Source organism: Artemia franciscana, chromosome 2 (assembly GCF_032884065.1).
Source record: "Artemia franciscana chromosome 2, ASM3288406v1, whole genome shotgun sequence".
Lineage (NCBI taxonomy): Eukaryota > Metazoa > Arthropoda > Branchiopoda > Anostraca > Artemiidae > Artemia > Artemia franciscana.
The window spans coordinates 20,416,926-20,440,094 of record NC_088864.1 but is presented as its reverse complement, the minus strand read 5'-3'; the positions used below and the strand labels follow the sequence as shown (position 1 = coordinate 20,440,094).

The 23,169-nt window shown below is 35.7% G+C and overlaps 1 protein-coding gene across 5 annotated transcripts in view; it reads left to right on the top strand.

Moving 5' to 3' along the window:
• The window catches only part of LOC136038502 (cyclic nucleotide-gated channel alpha-3-like), a gene marked incomplete in the record, with an annotated part of 208,048 nt that overhangs the window by 12,911 nt on the left and 171,968 nt on the right, over window positions 1–23,169 (top strand). For all 5 annotated transcript variants that reach the window (XM_065721626.1, XM_065721600.1, XM_065721609.1 and 2 more), the window contains 1 exon segment: window positions 22,350–22,573. In XM_065721626.1, coding sequence (XP_065577698.1) covers window positions 22,381–22,573 — 193 coding nt within the window.

Sequence of the window (23,169 nt, the reverse complement as noted above, 5' to 3'; positions counted from 1 at the left end):
AAAATTGTGAAATTTTATATTTTTTGCCAGAAGAAAGATAACGAATGCGTGTTTATTTGTTTTTTTCCCAGGTGGCGATAATATCGACCCAATGGTCCTAGAATATTAGGAGAGGGCTCAATCAAACGAAAATAAAAAATTTTGTTCTCTTTTTAAGCGACCAAAAAGATTGGAAGGTTACTGCCCCCCCCTCCCACGCCACTTTTTCCCCAAAATTATTTGATCAAAATTTTGAGATAGCCATTTTGTTCAGTATGGTTGAAACATCAAAGAACTATGTCTTAAGGTGTAAAATTACCCCCACAGTCCGTGGGTAGTGGACTGTAAGTTATAAAATTTGCCCATTGTTAGCGTATAGTATTTGTTATTGGGAAGTATACAGATCTTTTTTTGACGGGGAGGGGTGTGCTTGGAGTATATATCTAAGGGTAGAATTTTCCTTGGGAAGGAAACTTATGGGGAGTTATATGCCACGAACTACCGTGACGACCGGTCTGAGGGACTTTTTGCCATTAATGCTGCTCGTTTATCTAAATGCTTGTTAAATATAAAAGAGCAAGGTTTATGCTTTATCGCGACTAGTAACTTCAATGGTGATCTATCCTACCCACTTAATTATTCTGGTGATTATGATCAACCAAGTATTATTGTCGGTCTGTTCAATGATGATTATATAGTTGCACCGAAGTATGAGAGTTTTACTTACGTCTATAATTCGGGTAGTACATCTAACTTAGACCATGTTTGTCATACGTCTTCCGTAACTATCGCAGAATTTCTTGTCTTTTAGTGTTCTGATCGGTGATGGTGGCCCTTTTTCTAACCGGCTTACGAAAAAGTAATCTATATTTCATGATAAAGATTAGGATAGGGCGTCTCCAGATCTTTACCAGAATTTGTGCAATGATGTCCTCGCGAAAATTTCTATACCGTTTGATTTGTTGATGCAGAGTTGAAGAAAGAATATGCATGATTCTCGAGTTAGATTGAACATTTATTGTAGTGAACTTACTCATGCCCTAGCTATTGCAGAAAAATCAGCAGTAACTATTAGGTGAGTAGAAGTTGGAACTGAGGAGCCTAGCTGGTCAACTAAATTATAATTTGTGAAATGCTTGCTTTTCTAAGTTTTGGCTTTCAGTTTGGATTGAAGCGGATAAAACGCACAATGGGTGGCTGCAAAAGAAATGCATATTTATACCACACACTAAAGTAAAACAGTTCAAAATAGGGACGAAACCTTTTTATTGACAGTGAACAGATATAAAATTTAACTGGATATTTCGAACACATATACAGTGTTCATCATCATCAGTAAAACTAAAAAGTTTTTAGTTTTTTCAAAGTAAAACTTTTTAGTTTTACTGCTGATGATGAACATTGTATATGTGTTCGAAATATCCAGTTACATTTTATATCTGTTAACTGTCAATAAAAAGGTTTCATCACTATTTTGAACTGTTTTACTTTCGTCATGGAAAGGCAGAGTGGTCTTCGAAGTTATTAATACTACACACTAGTTTACAAAACAGCTTTCTATGCATCGGAGTCCAATTATTTCGTCTTGTTCAGAAGAAGTTCGGTCTTGGCCAAATAAGTTGTGGTCCAGTCTTTTAAAAGATATGCCAAGTCAAATACCGTCTTGTATAAAACTTTCCTTATGGGTTGAGCAGTATATATATATATATATATATATATATATATATATATATATATATATATATATATATATATATATATATATATATATATATATATATATAAAAAATTCTGGTCCAGATCCACATCTGCAAAATACATATAAAGTAAAACTCCGAGACTTTTTTGAGCTTGCTTCTAGTGTGGGACTGGTTATTACGAAGAGCCTGATTATTTCTGCAATTGGTAAATTGAAGAAAAACAAGTCTGAAGGATATGATTGGATTTCTGCACAGAATTTGTCGCCGTGTGGTGAACTGTTTAACGAAAACTTAGTTCTACTTTACAAAATGATATTTAATCCGGGATTTGTCCCACATCCTTTTTCAATTGGATGTTCGACTCCTATCCTTAAAAACAATTAATCTCCTTCTGAGTGTTCGTCTTTTCGCCCGATAACATTTACAACTTTGTTTGTTAAATTTTTTGAGGAATTGATAATTGAAGAGTTGAAAACTAGATGAACAGTTAAGGCCCACTAGTTCAGTTTTCAGTCTCGCCTTGGGTGTGGTCATGCCTTTTCTGCTTTGGTATCTGCTTCAGTTGATGAAGAAAAACACGGTAAAAGTATCGCTTTAGCTGTCAATGATATAAGACGCGCATTTGATTCACTTCTCCAAGTGGATATTATGTTGATTTGGGCTTGGCCGGGGTTGAACCCTACATCCTAGCCCTGCTGGATGACATCTATGAAAATCTGAAAGTGGAACTTAGACTCCCTCTACTAGCTAAAGAGTGTACTAGTCTCTTATATGATTCTGCTGTTTTTCCGCGTAGAAATCACCTTCTTCCAGTAAAGAAGGGGCTAAGATAAGGTGCTATTTCGTGACTGACAGTACTTAATAGTAGTATTATAAGGCCACAATCAGAGTCACAAATGACTTATATTATGTTTGGTATTGATATGTCTTTGATGGGTTATGCAAATGATGTTCTGAGCCTTAGCCGGTCTCTGCTTAGGCAAGAAGTTAATTTTATCAAGTTACACCAAGGGTATGCCCATATTGCACTTCAGTTTAATGCTGTAAGGTCTCAAGTGCTGCTTTTTAACTCGAAATCAGATGCTGGTCGGAGCATCACACATGGTGATTCTATTGTTGAGCTCGCGGAAAATATTGTATATCTGGGCCTTCCTATTGGAAGGTCAATACTAGAGACGTGGCAGTTACTGCTTTCTCATTTTCAGAAGCGGTATTCTTTTACATATAGCTGTATAGTGGTAAATAAGAGGAAGCTTGATCGTTGTCTGTTGGTCCAGGTGTACAACGCTATGATTTTCCCTCACTATCTGTACCTTAGCCCATTTTGGCCTATTTCTTACGGCTACAGATAAACTGAAATTACGCTCACTGTACTACAAGTATGAAAAGTTCTTGCTGTGTTTACCACCGTGAACAAGTAATAGGTATGTTCGCGCCAGTACAGTATTACCAAACATGAAAAAGCGATTCTGTCGCAATTCTGACATAATTCATCAGTCGAGACCCACCCATGGGCCGATATTTTAGTAATAGTCGGCATCTATTTCTGATTGTTTTTTCTTCTTTTTTTTGTTAGATGAATCAGTGGCTTGTCCTTTTCTTGTTTTCTTTTTCTTTGTGTGCTCCACCTGTTTTTCCTTTGATGGGGGGGGGGGGGGTATTAAATACATTCATTCATTCATTCAAGGGGAGATATTATACTGGGGGGGGGGATGACAGAATTACTATACAAAATTCTTTTTAATAGTTTTACATTCTCTTTGCAAAAATTTTCATGCTGAGATGTCCAGCGCGAATTATCCAGTGCCTTTTTCCGCGTGTTTTGATTTCCGGAAAATAATTTCTACGGAAAAGGGTATTTCTCGAGTGATCGAGAAACCAAATAGATATTAAAGATTTATTCAAATGAAAGAATGTCAAGGGAAATATTTCAATCTGAATCGTCCCCAAGCAATTTTACAGGGAGGCGGATTCTCAGTGAGGATGGAACTATCTGGAAAAAAATTGATGGGAGGAGCTGCAATTTACGTTAGATTAAATTTCCACAGAGTAGTTTTCCGTAAGGGGGAGGGTTATATTTCATAGAGGATGAGGTAGATTTACCGCATTATTTGAAAAACAAACATAAATTAATTACCTATACCTTACTACTTACTCTAAGGCTTAAGTGCTTACTAAAACTGGAACACGGGGGCCCTTTAATTAAAATAGCAAGCTTTTTTAAAATTCCTAACAGCTTTAACGTTAAGAGCAAGGTATTGAGGAGAAAGAAACCCTTCATATACGGAATAAATCTGCCAAAATTAATATGCAAATCTCATTTTAATTTCATATACACGGTGAGCCGAATTCGAATCTGCATTAGTTGTAAAACGTTCAAAAATTAAATAAAGAACAAACAAGTTTTTCTTTAACTGAAGGTAAGGAGCAACGGTAAAACTTAAAACGAACAAAAATTGATCCCTATATGAAAAGGGCTGAGCCTTCCTCATTCCCTCGCTCTATAGTTTTTATTGTTTTAAATATTAAAGTTGTGACAAATAATCAAACCTTAGCGTAAAGAGCGAGGGGTTGAGGAAGGGACAGTCCCTTTCATATACGGAATAGTTTCTGTTCGTTTTAAGTTTTAACGTCACTCCTTACTTTCAGTTGAAAAAATTGTTTTTTTTTATTTAATTTTGCAATCCAAATCAAATAAAGGTTATTGTTTCTTTCCTTTGTCGTTGAATTATCAAACAAAAAACTTTCCAAAAAAGAGGTAGCTCAAAGAAAACTAAAAAACTATTTTAAAACTTAAAACAAGCAGATATACAGTTTATTATAATTAAAATTGAATACGAACAGAATGTACTGTCAAAGAAGAACTTAAACCTAAAACAAACATAAATTAAAATAAAAATTACATTAAATATCAAAGTAACAGGTACTGATACTGATGAATAATTAAATTCTAAAACAAGTGAAAATTACAATTAATACTAAAGTAAAACTTAAAACGAGCAGAAATTACTACAAATAGAAGCTTGACTTCTCCCCCTCTAGTCGTAAGTATTCGAAAATCTATTGTGTCACACGCTTTATTGAAAACCATATGTATTTTTCAGTGTACCTTAATTTTCCGAAACATTGGCAGAAAAAAATAATTATAATAATCAAGATGACTGGGCAGAATTAAGGAAAATGAAGTAGATTGTAGCGTAATGACATTAATTCTTGGAAATTTTGGCTGTTCAAGATTCAAGATCTTGTTTAACAGTAGTTTAACTTTTCAATTTTATAATTTCAAAGAATATGTTTAAAATATATCTTACTTTCAACAAATCGTAACAGAAAAAATACATTTTAGAAGGTTTACTGCTAGGGATTCGTGACTTTAGCTAACCTCCTTTTTGTGGGAATTTCTATTTATTTTAAGTTTGGCTTGAATATTCAGTTTAAATTTTACTCATTTGAATATTTATTTATTATTCTACATGAGTATCTGTTATCTTTAGCATTCTGTATGATCGTTTATTTTTAACTTTTGTCCACTTTTGGTTTCATTTATTCTTTAAATAGTTTGAATTGTACAAAAATCTATGCTTGTTCGTCCTTGAAGAACTTATTTTGTCAACTTTTTTTTTCATAATTTATTTTTGTCTTTCCTTTTATAGTTAAAGCTTTATCGTTGGTTAAGATAATGATTCTTTCTCTAGTTTTCAGGCTTCCAGCCTAAGATCTGAAATATCAGATTCTTATTCAATTTCTTATGTTGCATAAGGTCATATGAGAGTTGTATCCAGGCTGGGAAAGGTTCTCGAACTAAAATTTCGATTCAACAGTAATTTATGAATGATATATTCCAAAGATTCCTTCTGGGAGAATTTTCAAAGTATTACGTAAGAAAAAAATGAAATCAGAGGATAAAAAGTAACAGGGGAATCATTCAAATCTCTTTATTTCTGACTCTTTAAGACAAATGACTTTAACATGAGTGTTTGCTAAATCTAATGTCGAAAATATGTTATTCTGGCAAACTGGATGCACATAATGCTTTTTTATTGAGTTCAATATCCCTTCCATATTTCTCCTAAAGTTCAAACTTAATACGTTTACCATTCTTGAAATTTTTAACGAACACCCCTTTGACAGATTGGATGCTTAATAGTGTCTTTTCATTTGTTCGAATAACCCCCTAACATTCCCTGAAAAGTTTGACTTGACTTAACACCCTTGTTGTTCCTGAAATATTGCACATATCATTTTGACAACCTTGATGCACATTGCACTAGTATATTTTTAGGCTTACTGTTCCATGAAAGTTCAAATTCAATACCATTAGCTATCCCTGAGTCCTTGCATATAAGCTCTTTTAACAATTTGCAGACATACCATTTCGGCACCTGAATGCACATGGTGTCTTTTAGTTTGATGTATCTTCTAAATTATCTGAAAGTTTCAAATTAATAATCTTAGCCTTTAATAAAATATCGTAGGTACGCCCTTTGAAAAACTGATATTCCCATAGAGTCCTTAGATTCAGCACCCCCCTTAGAATAACTCTGGAAATATCAGTTTAATACTCTTTAGCTGTTCTTGATATATCGAAAGTGCGTTGTTTTCAAAACCTTGATGCCTACAGTGCTTTTTAATATAGTTTAAAATCTCTTTAATAGTCCCGGAAAGTTTAAACTTAATATCCGTTACTGTTCCTAGCTCAATTTAGATACACTGAGATATACCCTTTTGACGGTATGGATGCACTTAGTGGCTTTTGATGTAGTACAGATCTGCTCTCATTATTCTCTAAAAGTTTCAACTTAATATCCTTAACAGCTTCCGAGATATTACACTTACGGTCTTTCGAGCACTTGGATACAGATGTAGTCTCTCAATTCAGTTCGACATACCCCTCATTATTGCTTAAAATGTTGAACTTAATAACCTTAGTTATTATTCAGATCCTGCAGATAAGGACTTTTGACAATCTGGATGCATATAAACTCTTTTGATCTGGTTTAATAGTAGCAGTAGCAGATGCAATAATGCATCTAAACGGAAGGAAATAATTGACTGTATTTCTGGTCACGAGTGCATTGATACTGTGCGAGCCTCTGGTGATAAATTGATTGTGAACATCGATAGCATGGCCGCTGCTGACTTTTGCAAATCTGCGCGCTCGGTTTTTCGTGATTGTGAAGCAAAAATGGTGGAGAAAAAGTTTTTTGGTATCATGAAAGGCGTTGAACAAGATCTTGATCTTGCGCCTCTTAAAGCTTGCAGGGGTGTTCAAGATGCTGTGAGAATTGGGAGCTCAAATTGTGTGAAAATTACGTTCGAAGACGAAATTTCTCTTTCCTCGGCCCTTAAATCTGGACTGAAGATAGGCTATGAACTATTCAGAGTGTAAGAATATCGGGGAATTCCTAGGTGCTGCAGGAAATGTCAATCACCTGACCACTTTGCTACAAAATGTCCCGATAAAAATTACAAATGCTCACGGTGCTCTGGTCCCCATATGAACTCCAGTGACTCACCTTGCAGTAACACCCCAAAGTGTGCAAATTGTAGAGGAGATCATGTTGATTACAGGTTTCGTTGCTCCAAACTAAAGGCTCTTGCTAATTCCAAAGTTCCACGACCTTCTCGCTTGCAATCATGAGTGAAAGTCTCAGTTTGCTCTTTCAACATCAATGGGACAAAGGATAAAGTGTTAAGCCTTGATGAGAAACTAGCTAATCATGATGTTTTTCTCTTACAAGAACACCTGCTCCCAAGTTGCAGTGTAAACTTTCTAAGGCAAAGTTCTCAACATGCTGTTTTCATCACGAATGCCCGACATACCCGAGGCAGGCCTTCTGGCGGTCTTGCCTGTATAATTAAGCGATCTCTGCCTAGCTATTTGTCTCCTAGCTGCTACCAATCCTCTGAACACTATATTTCAATCCGGCTTTCAGATGTGATCATAATCAACGCCTATTTGCCCCATAATAGAAGATCTGTTTCTTCCTTCTCCAGCTATGCGAATGCCTGCAATAAATTAAAGACTCTCATATCTGGTACTGAGCGTCTGGGATACAAGTGGGTGCTTATAGGCGACTTAAACTGGGACATCACCGTTTCCTCGACACGAAAGGAAGCGCTTTTTCAGTGTTTACCCTCAGTATTTAAGGTCCTAACGAAAGACCTCAGTTTTACATATATCCACTATAGTGGTTCTGTCTCAAATTTAGACCACTGAATCTGCCATAATTCATTACAAACTTCAGCAGTACATGTTGATGAAGATGAGAGAGATTATGATCATTTACCTCTGTATTTTGATATGGTTACTTCTGACATATACTCGAACCAACCCTCAATGTCGCATAAGTGGTTTGAAAAACGTGATTGGTCTAGTGCGAACATGCCTCTTTAGCTTGCTACACTTGGAGCTCTACTGTCCACCGTACATGTCCCTTTCCATCTTCTTTACACAAATGCGTACCCTATTATTGACAATGCTCGTGCTGATTTGAATCGCTATTATAGTAACATTATCTTATGTATAAAGCAAGCTGAAGATGTGGCCATCCCGCTGATCCGTGTCAGGCGGAATACCCAAAAACCAATTTGGAAGTGTGATTCTTTGCTGAAAAAAGTAAAGAATAAGGCCAAATTTTGGTTAAGAATCTGATCTGCCTGTGGTCGACCTTCTCGGGTACTGCGTTTGATCTAAACCAAAAGACGAAACTCGAATATAAACGCCATCTTCGTTCCGTTCGTTACTCCGGGGAAACTTTTCCGAAAAGTAATAGTGAGTGGCGAAAAGTGATAAATTCTGCCAAGTTTTCGGATGCAAGTTCTAGTGATATTATATCTCGTTTATCTTGGATTGAACATTATTCAAAAATATTTTCGAATGTTAACTATGCAGTGCATAAGCGTTTCTCATGTTTGCTTGAAAAGAATTTGCCGTCACGTTTATGTCAGAGACATGTGATTCCAGTTGAAAAGTGGGCTATTGTTAAAGGTATTAAGGGTTTAAAATCAAAATCTTTGGATGTTGATGAAATTAATGTTTTGAATCTTGTTCCGAATTCTTTTGAACTGGTATCTCATCTCCAACTGTTTTTACAAATGTGTTTGAGTAGTTCGTGTGCCCGACTCGTTCTTATGCGGTAGCGTTACGTCACTTCTAAAAAAAGGAAAAGATCCTTTTTCTTGTAGTTCTTATAGGCCCATAACGGTAGCTTGTACTATTAGCAAGCTTTTTGAACACCTCCTACTACCTTATATCACTAAGCTTGCTCTAAATGATGATAATCAATTTGGTTTTAGATCTGGGCTAGGCTGTCAGTATGCTCACCGTGCTTTGACTTCTTTATTAAAAGATGCCCATCGCACTCGTTTCGCAACCCTAGACTTGTCTAAAGCATTTGACAGTATTTGTCATACTCAAGCATGAACAGCATTATGCCAGAGAGGAGTAAATCCGTCGGTAATTCACGTGTTTCGTTTTTGGTACTCGCATTCTTACCTTCGCCTTAAGTAATTAGATAATTCTTATTTTGGTCATATCCCTGTTCGTTGCAGTGTAAGACAAGGGGGAGTTCTTTCGCCGTATATTTTTAATGCTTGTATTGATAATGTATTATCAAAAATATCGACTACGTTCCTACTAGGACCATCTGATATCTCATATCTGGCTTATGCGGATGACCTTCTTCTAATTAGTCAAACTGAGTCTGGTCTTGCCCGTTCAGTGAAGTCAGTTACTTCGGCTTTCCGTGATATCGGCCTGTACCTAAATATTGACAAGTGCGAGTTTCTTGTTTCCAACGGTAATAATTGTTCAGAATCACTATACTGCGATGGTTTTAGTATTCCTCGTGTTAAATCGTTTCGTTGGCTTGGTATAACAGTTTGCGATTCTATGAATACTCTCCGGTCTCGCGCTGTCAAAGATATTAGTGATAAGCTGAGGCTCGGTTACTCTAAGATTGTAGCAAATCGTGGACACTATAGGAGAAGAGCGCTAACTCGGCTTTACTCAAATTTTTTTGATCATTCTGTGCTCTTCTGTTCTGGTATTAGGCCACTTCTGTTGACTGGTGATGTAAAACGTATTCGCATAAATTATTACCGGTACTGCAAATTTCTTTTATACCTACCTCGTTCTTACCGGAATACAAAACTGGTTAAAAAGTATTATGCGACAGATATTACTGGTGCTTTCGAAAAATTATCTGCGAAGCTGGCTATTGAAGCGGTTTATAGGCTAGGATGTTTTAATCGCCTTATCCGTCTTTTTTCTGTATGTGATTAAATTTGTTTCTTGTGAATTACTTTTGCTGTTTTTCTTTTGTATTTTACTCCACCTAACCTCTGTTTTGTGAAGTGGGTGACAAATAAATTATTATTATTATTATTATACTCGTGGTTACATTAGCAGTACTCAGTCAAAATCGGGGAATTAATAGTAGTCTTAGGCGCAGCTATAAAAAGTTGCCGTCGCTATAGTCATTAGTCGCAGCCAAATATAGTTGCAATTACAAGTGGACACAGTCGTAGTCGAAAACAGTCGTAGTCTCAAGTAATTGTTGTCGGAAGGATCGTACTGGCAGTTGTAAGAAGTCTTGTTCATAGTTAATCACAGTCGTCACACGTAGTCACTGTCATAAGTAGTCACAGTCACAAGCAGTCGCAGTCGAAAGTAGTCACAAGTACAGCCACTAGTAATCCTTGTAATAATCGGAGTTGTAAGTTTTAAAAGTTGTAATCACAATATTTGCAATCGTACATAACAACAGCTGCAAGAAGTCATAGTGACAGTGACAGTAGCAGCGTAATAGCTCTGAAACTTTCAAGTTAATACTCTCAGCCAGTCTTATCATATTAAAGATTCATCCTGTTGATTGCCTGGAGGCACAATATGTCTTTTGGTTTAGTTCAAGACAACCTGAAGGTTCTCAACTTAATATACCCATAGTCTTTTGGGACTTACCTAGGATCAGACGTTCCCTCATTGCCCAATTGTGTCCTATATGTAAAAAAAATGGACAGATGACATAATATACCACACACGCCAGCGAGGCTATGGGGGGTCATGCCATCCCCGGAGGCATAGTCATTAGACATTTTGACTCTTACGAGCAAAATGTCTATCTCAACATTTTGAGCAGCGCTCCATATTCATATAGTTTAACACGCCCTTCAACATTCCCTGAAGGCTCCCCTTAATACCCTTAGCTCAACCATTTCTCAAGAATAAATCCTATATGTAAACAAAGGGCAAGTGTATAATTTATAACCCTTGCCCAAGGAACGTGGAGGATGGATTGATGTCATGCGTTGAGGCAAAGTTATTGGACTTCTAAAATTTTCTGAAAACCCAAAATTTTAATTACTGTAGTAGGAGTGATAGAAAAAAGGGTGGAGCGAGGGACTTATATCCCTTCGATCACTTTCTGACATCCCCTCGACGTGCCATACAAGTTGCAACTCCATTCCCTCGGCTGTCCCTGAGATAGTGATGATACGTTCTCTTGATAACCGGCTTGTGCTTAGTGCTTTTCGATTTTTTATAGTAACCTCTTCAACATTTACCGAAAGTTTAAGCTTAATGTCCTATACCATTCTGTAGAGCCACGATCAATCCTGCCACTCTTTTCTAAAAAAAAAAACCAACAATATATGTAAAGAATAGGCAACTTGAATAACTTACAGGCTTTGCGCAGATAGCTATGAGGTTCGTATTATTCTCCGAGGTTTAGCAAATTGAACTCTAGACTATATTTAATCTTAAAAAATTAATTGGCCATGTTTGGGGTAAGGCAGCTAAGAAACTCATATCTAGATCCCAGGGGAGGGATCTAGTGGCCCTCTGATCATTTTTGAACGTCTTCCTCAACATTCCCTGAAATTTCTAACTTAATCCCCTATGCCACTTCTGAGATATAGCAGATAATCCTTTTTCAATACGTCTTTCTGTATTTTCATTTGTTCAATTTGCTTTTTTATAACCTGCACATAGAGTCTCTTGATTTAGTTCAACATCCACTCAACAATCCTGAAGCTTCACATTAATACCCATAGTAACTTTAGACCCACCTAGCATTCCCCATGATAAATAATGTATGAAGACAATGGGTAAATTCCATAGTTTACAACACTTGCCCTAATGACTGTGGGGGATCATGTGGTGCCTGGAGGAATAACTATTGGATCTGTTCTGAAAATAGTTTTCTCGAAATTTTGATCATTGTCAAGCTACTCTCTATTCTCTTTTGAACATCCTCCTCAACCCATGTTGGAACTTTCAACTTAAAACTCTCAGCTGTTTCCAAGTTATTAATGATACGCCCCTTCGACAACCACCCCAGAAGTTTCCATTTCATGGTAGTTTCATCTTAAAACCTCTAAGCCTGGGTTGGGAGACCCAGGATAGAACTTGACCTCTTTCAAAAATAACAATCATACATGCAAATACCAGCAACTTTCATAACTTACAGCCATTGGCCAAGTAGGAATGGGGGGCTATGCTAACCCCTTATTTTACCTCAATGGTATTTTGAACCAAAGGGTTATCAGAAACTTTTGATCGGATCTGTTTGAAGTGAGGACAGCAAAAACAGGGAGGGGGCTGGTTGCCGTCCGATTACTTTTGACTGTTTCAATAGAGGTAGAGCTTCCGATTTCCAGTCGAATGAAGTCCTTCCGAAGTTTCTATGACGATTCCTTCCATATAAAGGGACTCTGGAAAATTTTTGATTGAAGCCTTATAGCTTTTAACTATAGGTAACACTGGAAAGCAATCTGTGACTACACGATCTAATTAACATCCTATTATCTCCTTTAACTCCCTGATTTTCCTTGTATACACACTCCTCCCACGATTTCATCTTGTTGTTTACATACTTCGAAACTCCTCTTTAAATGCTTCAGTGTCTTTATCTGGTAAATCGTGTCTAATTCGTTTCCATGAGTTTAGAGTGTGCTACTGAATATCATTGCAATTTCTGACTCGAAGACAGTCATCCTAAGATAGTTCAATCGTAGTCTCAAGCTGAAAAGCTCCATGATCATATTCAACCAAATCTAGAATACCCATATCAGTAAATTCTAGAGTAAATTGTGTCCCAGCTAGTGCATAATCAATAACAGTTGAAATCGATCGTGAAAAGCTAGTCCACTTGTCCTTACCCTTATCCTTCCCAAATTTGCCATTCCTAATCACCAAACTATGTAAAATATGTTCTCCACAAAGCACTAAGAGTCATCTTTCCATATGTTCTTTTTTCTACTTTCACTGTTTTTACTTCGTTGCTCAGTGTGTAATGAAACTCTTCAATCCGAAATAAGAATTCCAGTGATCTCGCTTCAGCAACGGTATACGAATCAAAATAACCCACCCCTCTCCCCCTCTAAAATATCATTCTCCAGATCACTATAACTTTCTTGAATTGGCGACAATCCTTTCTTGACAATTCTATGGAATAATATGTACTATCCCCAAATTTACCTGTTCTCATATTTAAAACAAATATATAACAAAAGTGAATGATTAGATATACTTTCAATTTTCACATAACCATCGATAGTAGATTATTTAATCAGAACCATTACCACCGTAGAATTTATTATTTATTGATACTTTACGCACAACCTGTTCGTACAGGTAACCGGGTAGAAAGGTTGCACGAGAAGAATGATTCCATGTTTCAATTAGCGATATCAAATCGAACGAAAATAAATTTCCATATAGAGAAAGCAACTGATCATACATTCCTTGTATGCTCCAAGACATTAGGACTCAACGTATGATACCTTTTTACCTATCTACACTTTCTGACAAAATATTACCACCACTAGCCTCTTGTTGGAGCTGATTCTTACTAGCTTCACTTGGAAAAAACTCGACATGACATAGTCACAACTGCGACTATTAATGTCTGCTAACACACATAACTGTTAACACACCTTTTTAAGAACTGCTTTCTTTGGGTACTATTTGATCATATTGACAGTTAAAGTGTAAAGTTTCTTGTCAGTCCTTATGATCTGAACCGATCAGGTGTCCCACTAAAACAGGGAATATTAATGTTGATTTTGGGATAATTTAAAATTGATTGGCTGTCTTCTTTGGACCAAAATTGTTGTTTGTCGCAAAAAATGGCAGAAAATGCCACTTTACTGCAGAAAAATCTGTTTCCTCCTGAAAATCGTGCTACGACTTAGAATTTCCGTTCGTAAGAATACTCTTCCAAAGTTCTGTGAACATTCACTCTATAGGAGCACCCATGGGGAAAAACGAACAAGCAAATACGTATCCGTAATTATCCTAACGGAAAAAGACAAATTTTGATTTCTGCAGCTAGGAGCTTGAAACGTTTGTAATAATGTCTCATTGGCCAAAGTTGGTGGTTTAATTTTTATTAATACTACTCATCCTATTTGGAATCTGCAGAAGTATTCAATTCTTTTTAGTGTATAATACTGTGAGACTTTTTTTTTAGAACTTCGGTTACAACTACCACAAATCGCTAATTACTTATGGCTCCATTGGCATTGACTTGTCGATTCTGTTTTTACGAGTGGGTCATTGACTACACTTTTTTCAACTTAAGGCAAAATCATGGACAGCCTCTTTTTTCTTCAATATTAGCAACCATTGTGTAGATTGGCCATTCATACAATACAAAACTCATATTTTCCTGGAGAGTCTCCATATGATAGTCTATTAAGTATGTCTGATGTGAATAAGTCATAAGTAACCAAAAACCATTTAAAGAAATGGACCATTAGCAAATATTCCTGTAAGTTGTATAAAGATTGACTTTATTTGGCCATAATTGTGAATTATGTGTCAACAGATTCCCTGTCTTATAACGTGAACGTTTCCTCTAGAACATAGGATTTTGTGGCAAGGCTAAAGCCGTAACTTGTACAGAAAGGGCGAGACACTTGCATCATTGGATAGACTAGTTTCAGACCTATCCATTCGTCGAGCCAAAATTATGATATTGCTTGACTTTATCTTAGACACGAATAAAAAAAATACTTAAAGATAGGAAAGTTATCGTACTTCTGGAGGTTTCTAACGTATTTTCAGCTTTTTTTTTTGTCAAAAAAGAAAAATAATCTAACATAAGTTTCATCGTTTTCCGATACACCTATACAGGCAAGCTGAGCCTTGGCAACCAAACAATAGCAAAAATGGACATGTACGTTGCAAAATCGTACAAAAACAAAACTGTATGACCTTGAAAAAATTACCTACCAAAAACTAACAAGGGAGACGTAACCTGAATATCTTTTCTTTTTAACTATGAGCAGACGACATACTTTTGGATTAATGACGTACGCCTTGAAGAGTTCAAGAATTGATATGTTAAAGTAAATACATTCAGAAAAAATGAGTTTGGTAGAATATCGGGAGAGGGCTTAATCAAAAGTAAAGATTTATTTCTAATGGCTCGTTTAGACTACGCCACTGTCAAATTACCCTAACAAAAGACTATGAGTTAGGTTACGTATTCTTATCAAGCAGATTTTTTCCATAACGTAGGCAGTGTGCAGAAAAGTCGAACTCAACTTAAAATGTCTTTGAAGTGTCAATATAGCTGCAAAAAAAAAAAAAAAAAATATCTGGATGGGTGATCATGAAAATCGTTTTATAAGCGTTTTCTACAAAGATTTCTACCAGTTATTAGAGCTTGAAAATCGGTCTCCATTCCACGCTTTTCATTTTTGAATTGTTTCCTTATGATGATTGTGCTGATTTATACGTGTATAGTATGGTTTTATGGATTTTATGTGACCCTGATGTTAATTAAATAAAAAGAAACAAGTTTTTTTGTTTACTGAAAGTAAAGAGCGACATTAAAACTTAAAACGAACAGAAATTATTCTGTTTATGAAAGGGCCTGTCCCCCCGAAATGCCTCGCTCTTTACGTTAAATTTTGACGGTCTGTCACAACTCTAACTAAAAAAAAAAAAGAAAAAAAAATAGCGGAAGGAGCGAAGAATGTTTAAAAGTGAAGTCATTTTCACTTGTCAATAGACATTCATCCATATTGAGGTAAAATTAAGGTAGATAATCATAGAACTTTAGAAATGATCGAGATTTCTGGCTTGACTCATGACGGACAATGTTGACTGGACTTGTTGAAAAAGGGGCTGTTATGAAAGGGGCTGTACCCTCCTCAACACCTCACTCTTCACGCTAAAGTTTCACTCTTTTCCCCAATTAATTTTTAAAACAATAAAAACTATAGTACGAGGAGTAAGGCGTCGAGGAGGGGACAGCCCCTTTCATATACGAAAAATTTCTGTTCGTTTTTAGTTTTAATGTTGCTCCTTACTTTCATTTAAACATTTGTTGTTGTTTTTTTCACTTAATTTCTGAACGTTTTTCAACTAATAGAGGATTGAATGTGGCTCACCGTACATGAAAAAAAAATAATGCATATTAATATTGGCACAATTATTCCGTAGATAAAGTGTTGCCCCCTCCTCAATACCTTGCTCTTTGCGCAAAAGCTCTTGAAAAAACTTACTATTCTATTTAAACAGCCCCCGTTTTTCAGTCTCAGTAAATAGTCAAACTTCAACGTAAAGAATTAGGTATTGAGAAGGGGACAACCTTTCATATATCGAATAATTTCTGTTTGTTTTCGAACAATGCCGGTAAATCCGGCTCAGCCTCTATGAAATATGCCCCTCCCGCTCATGGAATAATCCTCCATGGAAATTTCATCCAACGCAAAGTGTGCCCCCCCCGTCAAATTCCCACCAGGCAGTTCCATCCTCACTAAGATTCTCCCTCCCTGTAAAATTACTTGCGGACAATTCAGATTGACAAATTCTCGTTACCATTCTTTCGTTTGAATAAGACCTTGATCTCTAATCGGTTTTTCGATCACTCTAGAAATGCCCCTTCCGTGGATATTATTATCCCAGAAAACAAAAAGCGCAGAAAGAAGTTCTTCTATAATTCCCCCAGAACATCTCCACATGAAAAGTTGGGCTAAGAGAATCTAAGACTTTTAAAAAGAATTCCGTATAATATTTTGTCAAATCCCAACAGTGTAATATTTCCCCAAGAATATTTACCCCCCCCCCAGAAATTTTCCTCCCTAAGGAAGATTCTACCCATAGAAATCCACTTGAAGCTCAACTCCCTCCCACCCAAAAATATTTGTATGCTTCCTGATAACAAATTCTATAAGTAAACAATGGACGAATTTCATAACTTACAGGCCTCTCCCCACGGGCTGTGGGGGTTGATTTTACACCTAAAGACATATTTATTTGATCTCTCAACTATACCGAACAAAATGGCTATCTCAAAATTTTGATCATATAATTTTGGGGTTGAAAAGGGCTTGGGAGGCGGCCCCGTTGCCCCCAAATATTTTTAGTCACTTGATAAGGGCACTCAAACTTTTAATATCCTTTCAAATGAGTTATCTTCCATTATTCTAGGACTAAAAGGTTGATACGATCACCCCTGAGAAAAAAAAACAAACAAAAAAGAAAAACAATTAAGGACGCCTCTGTGATCTTTCTTTTGGCAAAATATATAAAATTCCACATTTATCCAGAGAGGAGCTTCAAACCTCTCTAGATGGGTTCTCTGATTTCACTGGAATATTTCGTGCCAAAAAAGCCACACTTTTGTTATTGAGGGAAAATGACTAGATATTTAAACAGTTTTCAAATATTAAATTATGAACATTGGATACGCGGAGATTTTTATCCATGTAAATGAGACCTAACGGCGGAACTGAATTTTGAATTGATCTTAATAACCAACAAACTTAGGGACGAAGAAAAATCGGGTAAATAAGAACGACAATAGTTTGTAAGCTATCATTATGACAAACAAATAAACATTTAAACAACTGCAAAGGAAATATAGAGGCAAAACAAGAAAGACCATTTCCAATACCATTCAACAATTACGCATGATGACATTTTATTATAATGAAAGATTTCCACGTATCTCTTGAAGACGCTTCATTTTTATCAACCAATGGAAATACCTGGGCAATTTGTATTTTATGAAATTTGTGTTGTGGAGAACTGTCAAATTTACACCTGTTAGAACATCTACAACTCCTTCCCTTTTGGGAACGCACGGAGATATTTGTACGTGTAGTATAACAATCAAACTTTTTCAATGATTGGAAAATGAAGGCCTTACCATGGGGCGGTTTTTCAATTGCACAATAAAACTTTTCAAATGGCCCAAATAATAAAAAAAAAAGTCAGGAAAAGAGGAATGTATTAAAATACTTCCGAGTATTGCTTCTGGGTGGCTGGTGAATGAACTAGTGCTCAATTTGGTCAAGCTTTTAAACTTAAGAGAACAATATAAAATTGATTTGAAAAATTTAAAGGTGATTCCTCTCAAGAAAAAGGTGAGTCCTCTCAAGAAACTTTATGATATTGGTTTTAATTCTTATCCTATAACTTCATCCAAAAAAATTTCCATCCCACGTCTCACCTGCTATGCAATAGCCTCAAATCCTGACCGTTCAGAAGGACGAGAATTATTTAATCCAACAATTGGACAGGAGGCCTATTCAAAACTTAGAAGTTCAAAAGAATTTTTTTTTTCCTCAGATCTTAGAGTGACATAAATTACCTCATTTTCTCTTAGATGATATATTTGAGTACGATGAGTGTATTTTGTAAGAGGTACGAGGATCTATTTGAAGGACAGACATAGAGGAAAAGAATGATTGAAATCCCTAGAGGGGACTTGGATGAAAATTAAGTTTTAATTTTAGATTAACTGTTAATAAAAGGTGCTGAGGGGGCTGCAGCTTTCCTCTCATTACGGAAAGAGATATAATTGAAGACTAAATAATAGGCTAAATAAACGGGCGGTGAAAAACACCTTATGATCAGTTTTCTCTGAAAAGACACATTCTCTTAAAATATCTGGGAAGCAATTGATCCATACTTCGACTTTTTAATTCTAACAGTCGATGACACTATTTTATGGGGCTGTTCTTCTTTCAGATCGTAACAAACCATAGGTCTTAAGGAAATAAGATTTGTCATGGATGAATAAATATATCGAAATATGAATAAAAATTAAATAGAATACTCGAGTCATATTTAAAACGAACAAAAATTACTACAAGTAGGGGTGACTCTACTGCTCCCTACTCCTCCCTCAAATAAGAGTTCCAAAGACATTTGATCATTTGTGCTTTACGGAATAAAAAATACTTATAATTATTTTTAACATTTATAATCGAAACCTAAGAAATCACACTTAAATAAAATTTTCAGTTGTTGGGATTTCTCGGGATTCATATTATTATATATTAAATGTTCAGCTTACTTTAGTTAGTTTTTTTTTCAAGTAATCTTGATTATAGGTTATATTTTTTTATTCGTCGTCGATGTTTGAAAAAACTGAAGAACACTTTTCAAATTACATATACTTTCCAATAAAATGTAATAGACTTAGAACTTTTATGGTTAGGGAGGAGTAAGGGGCAGTAGCCAAACTCCTGCTAGTAGTAAATTTTGTTCGTTTTATTTTTGACTTGAAGGTGGAATTCGAATTTTACTCGTTTAAAATTTATTTATTCATTTATGCCAGTATTATGTCGAAATTTAAAATGGTCTTTCATTTTAATTCCTGTTCATTATGGATTTCACTTATTCTTTGTAATTTCTCATCATATTGCGTTTGAACTATTATATGACTTTATTTGGACTGATTTCAAGTTTAATGTGGATCTTCGTTTTCATTTGAAAAACTTCATTTTCGAAAGTTTTTTCTTATTAACAGGCAAACAGATTGAAGGCTACCTTGATAAATATTCATTTCGCCATTTATTGATGTTGTAATTCTCGGATAGGCAAAAATGTAATAATCACAAGAATTATAAAATAGGGTTTTAGGTGTCAACGCTCCTTATAGTGTCAACAACTTTACAAGGGCTAGTTTGGAAGAATGAGCTAGTACACCAACACAGTATTGCTTTTTGTTCAAAAGTTGCCGTAAAACATTTTAATACTCTTGCTACAAACAAATTCAAAAAGGACAGAAATTAAATTTTAAAGAGTCCTCTGACATGAAAGCAAACAGCAAATAGGAAATCTATATATATATAAATAAGTTGTCTGTGTGTCTGTCGAGTGACGTCATGTTTGTGTGTCGACTGACGTCATGTTTTCGACTGACGAAATTACAGACCGGGACATCGGGACACAAATGACGACCGGGACACCGGCACAAAGGGAATATAAATGACGACCGGGACACTCAAAGAGAAAGCGACCGGGACACAAGGAATGTTCGATTAGTAATCACCATCAACAAAGCACCGGGACACAAATGACGACCGGGACACAGGGGGTATAAATGATGACCAGGACATAAGTAAAAAAAAACTAAAAAAAAACTAAAAAAAGGTAAAAACTACAAAAAAGCTAAAAAAAACAAACTAAAAACTAATAAAAAAACTAAAAAAGCTAAAAAACTAAAAAAACTACAAAAGAAAAAAAAATAAAAAAGGAAAAAAAAATGAAAAATAAAGGAGAAAAACAAAACTAAAAAAAAATAAAATAAAAAAAACTAAAAAGAAAAAAGAAAAAAAAACTAAAAAACTAAAAAAAAAGTAAAAACCAAAAAAAAAACTAAAAAGAAAAAAAGGGGAAATATACAAAAATTTATTTCATCATATACCATTTCAAAAACGAATGTATATACAGACCGGGACACCGGGATACAAATGACGACCGGGACACAGGGAATATAAATGACGACCGGGACACAGGGACACAACTACAACGGGGACGCCGGGGGCACAGGGGGATATATAAAAGACGACGGGGACACAGGGAATGTTCGATTAGCAATCACCATCAACAAAGCTCAAGGGCAATCATTAGAATCATGAGGTATAACTAAAAAAACTAAAAAAGGTAAAAAACTAAAACCTAAAAAAAAAAACCAATTCAAAAACGAATGTATATACAGACCGGGACACCGGGACACAAATGACGACCGGGACACTGGGACACAAGGAATATAAATGACGCCCGGAACCCTCAAATAGAAATCACAGACTGGGACACCGGGACACAAATGACGACCGGGACACTCACAGGTGGGACATAGGGACACAACTACAATGGCGCGTAACTAATATGGCGCGTAACGACTTACGCGCGCGGGGGGCCTTGGGGGGCGCGAAGCGCCCCCACCAACTAGGTGTTGGGGTGGCGCGAAGAATGTCACGAGAGGGCTAATTTTAAAGGAAATTAAAAGTTCTAGTGCCCTTTTTAAGTGACCAAAAAATTGGATGGCACCTAGGCCCCCTCCCACACTCATTTTTTCCCCAAAGTCACCGGATCAAAATTCTGAGATAGCCATCTTATTCACCATAGTCGACAAACCTAATAAGTATGTCTTTGGGGACGACTTACTCCCCCGCACTCCCCGTGGTAGGGGCTGCAAGTTACAAACTTTGACATGTGCTTACATACAGTAATGGTTACTGGGAAGTGTACAGACGTTTTCAGGGGGATATTTTTGGTTTGGGAAGGAGAGTTGAGAAGGGGTGGGGGGTTACGTGGGAGGATCTTTCCATGGAGGAACTTCTCATGGGGGAAGAGACTTTCAATGAAGGGGGCGCAGATTTTTCTAGCATTATTTAAAAAAAAAACAATGAAAAAATAAATATGAAAAGGTTTTTTCTACTGAAAGTGAGGAGCAGCATTAAAGCTTAAAACAAGCAGAAATTATTACGCATATGAGCGGTTGACCTACTCGTAATACCTCGCTCTTTACGCTAAAGTATTTTTAATAATTTCAACTATTTATTTTCTACGGCCTTTGTGATCCAGGGGTCATTCTTAAGGAATTGGGACAAAATTTAAGCTTTAGTGTAAAGAGTGAGGTATCGACGAGGGGTAAACCCTCTCAAATACGCAATAAAAACATACGAATATAGAAGTTCGTTACGTAAGTTAATTCGTAAGTTACGTATATTTTTTGCTAATGAAAACGTTCGTAAAAAATTAAATGTTCTAGTTGCCTTTTTAAGTAATCAAAAAATTGGAGGGCAACTAGGCTTCCTCCCTCGCTCCTTTTTTCTCTAAATCTTCCGATTAAAACTATGAGAAAGCCGTTTAGCCAAAAAAAATTAATATACAAATTTCGCTTTAACTATTCATGTCCGGAGAGCCAAGATCAAAACATTTATTAATTTAAAAACGTCCAGAAATTAAATAAAAAAACAAGGTTTTTTAAATGAAAGTAAGGAGCGACATTAAAACTTAAAACGAACAGAAATTACTCCGTATATGAAAGGGGCTTTTCCTCCTCAGCACCCCGCTCTTTACGCTAAAGTTTTTTACTGTTTTAAAAAGTATGAGTTAAGAGAAGGATTCAAACTTTAGCGTAAAGAGCGGGGCGTTGAGGAGGAAAAGCCCCTTTCATATACGGAGTAATTTCTGTTCGTTTTAAGTTTTAATGTCACTCCTTACTTTCATTTAAAAAAACTTGTTTTTTTTTACTTAATCTTAAACAGAGAAGAGGTTGATATTCTCCTCGATACCTTAAGTTTTTATGTAACTGTAAGTACTTTGTGGGTATATATCGGAACACTAACACGAACAATTAGCTTTACTACCAAATGTGTAATGACCATCTGACAAAAGCACCTTTTTTCTAGACAATGTCAGACCAATGATGACCGATTCTCCATGTCTGGAAAAACCTTCTTTTCCTTTCTGAGTGGAAGGAGATTAGGTGGGGATGTATCAATAGGAAGGAGTCTTCGATACACTCCCTGCTCACAGCAAGAGCTTCGTTTGGAGAGTGGCTCTCAAGATCTAGAAGAAATATCTGTTATTCATCAAGAAGGGGGAGTATTTGCAAATGGACCCCGTGTTCAAGGTATAGAATTCTTTCTGTTAGTTCATTCATATAAATTAATTATAAATTTAATAATAATTATGTTATAAATTATGAATCAATGGAAAACCAAAAGTTTTGAGGGTTAAGAATATCTTCAATCGACTGACTTGTATATTTTATATTACAAGTTTTATATTTTCAAGGATTATACTTGAGAGTTGAATTTTTGAAAGTCAGCATTTTTCCTCAACAGCTCTTTAGTTACAATCATCATGCACTTTTCTGTAGATAAGGTATATAATATTTATTTTTTTTTAAATGTATTTATAAAGTATAAAGGGTTTGATGAATATTCTATTTGTTATTTCTAGATAATAACTAAAAAAACGAACCTTCAACGAAAAGTAAACGGCGATATTAAGATTTGGAATTAGCAGATATAAACGCATGGAATAAGCCAAACTTAAAACGAACAGAAATTACTAGAAATCAATAAATAGCACATATAACAAGCACGTGTTAAAATGAATAGCCATATTAAGCTTAAAAATAAGAGATATTACATTGGATGTATATATGAAACATAAAGAAACCCGAAAAAACATTAAGAACGAAAATTACCGCTAATAACAGAA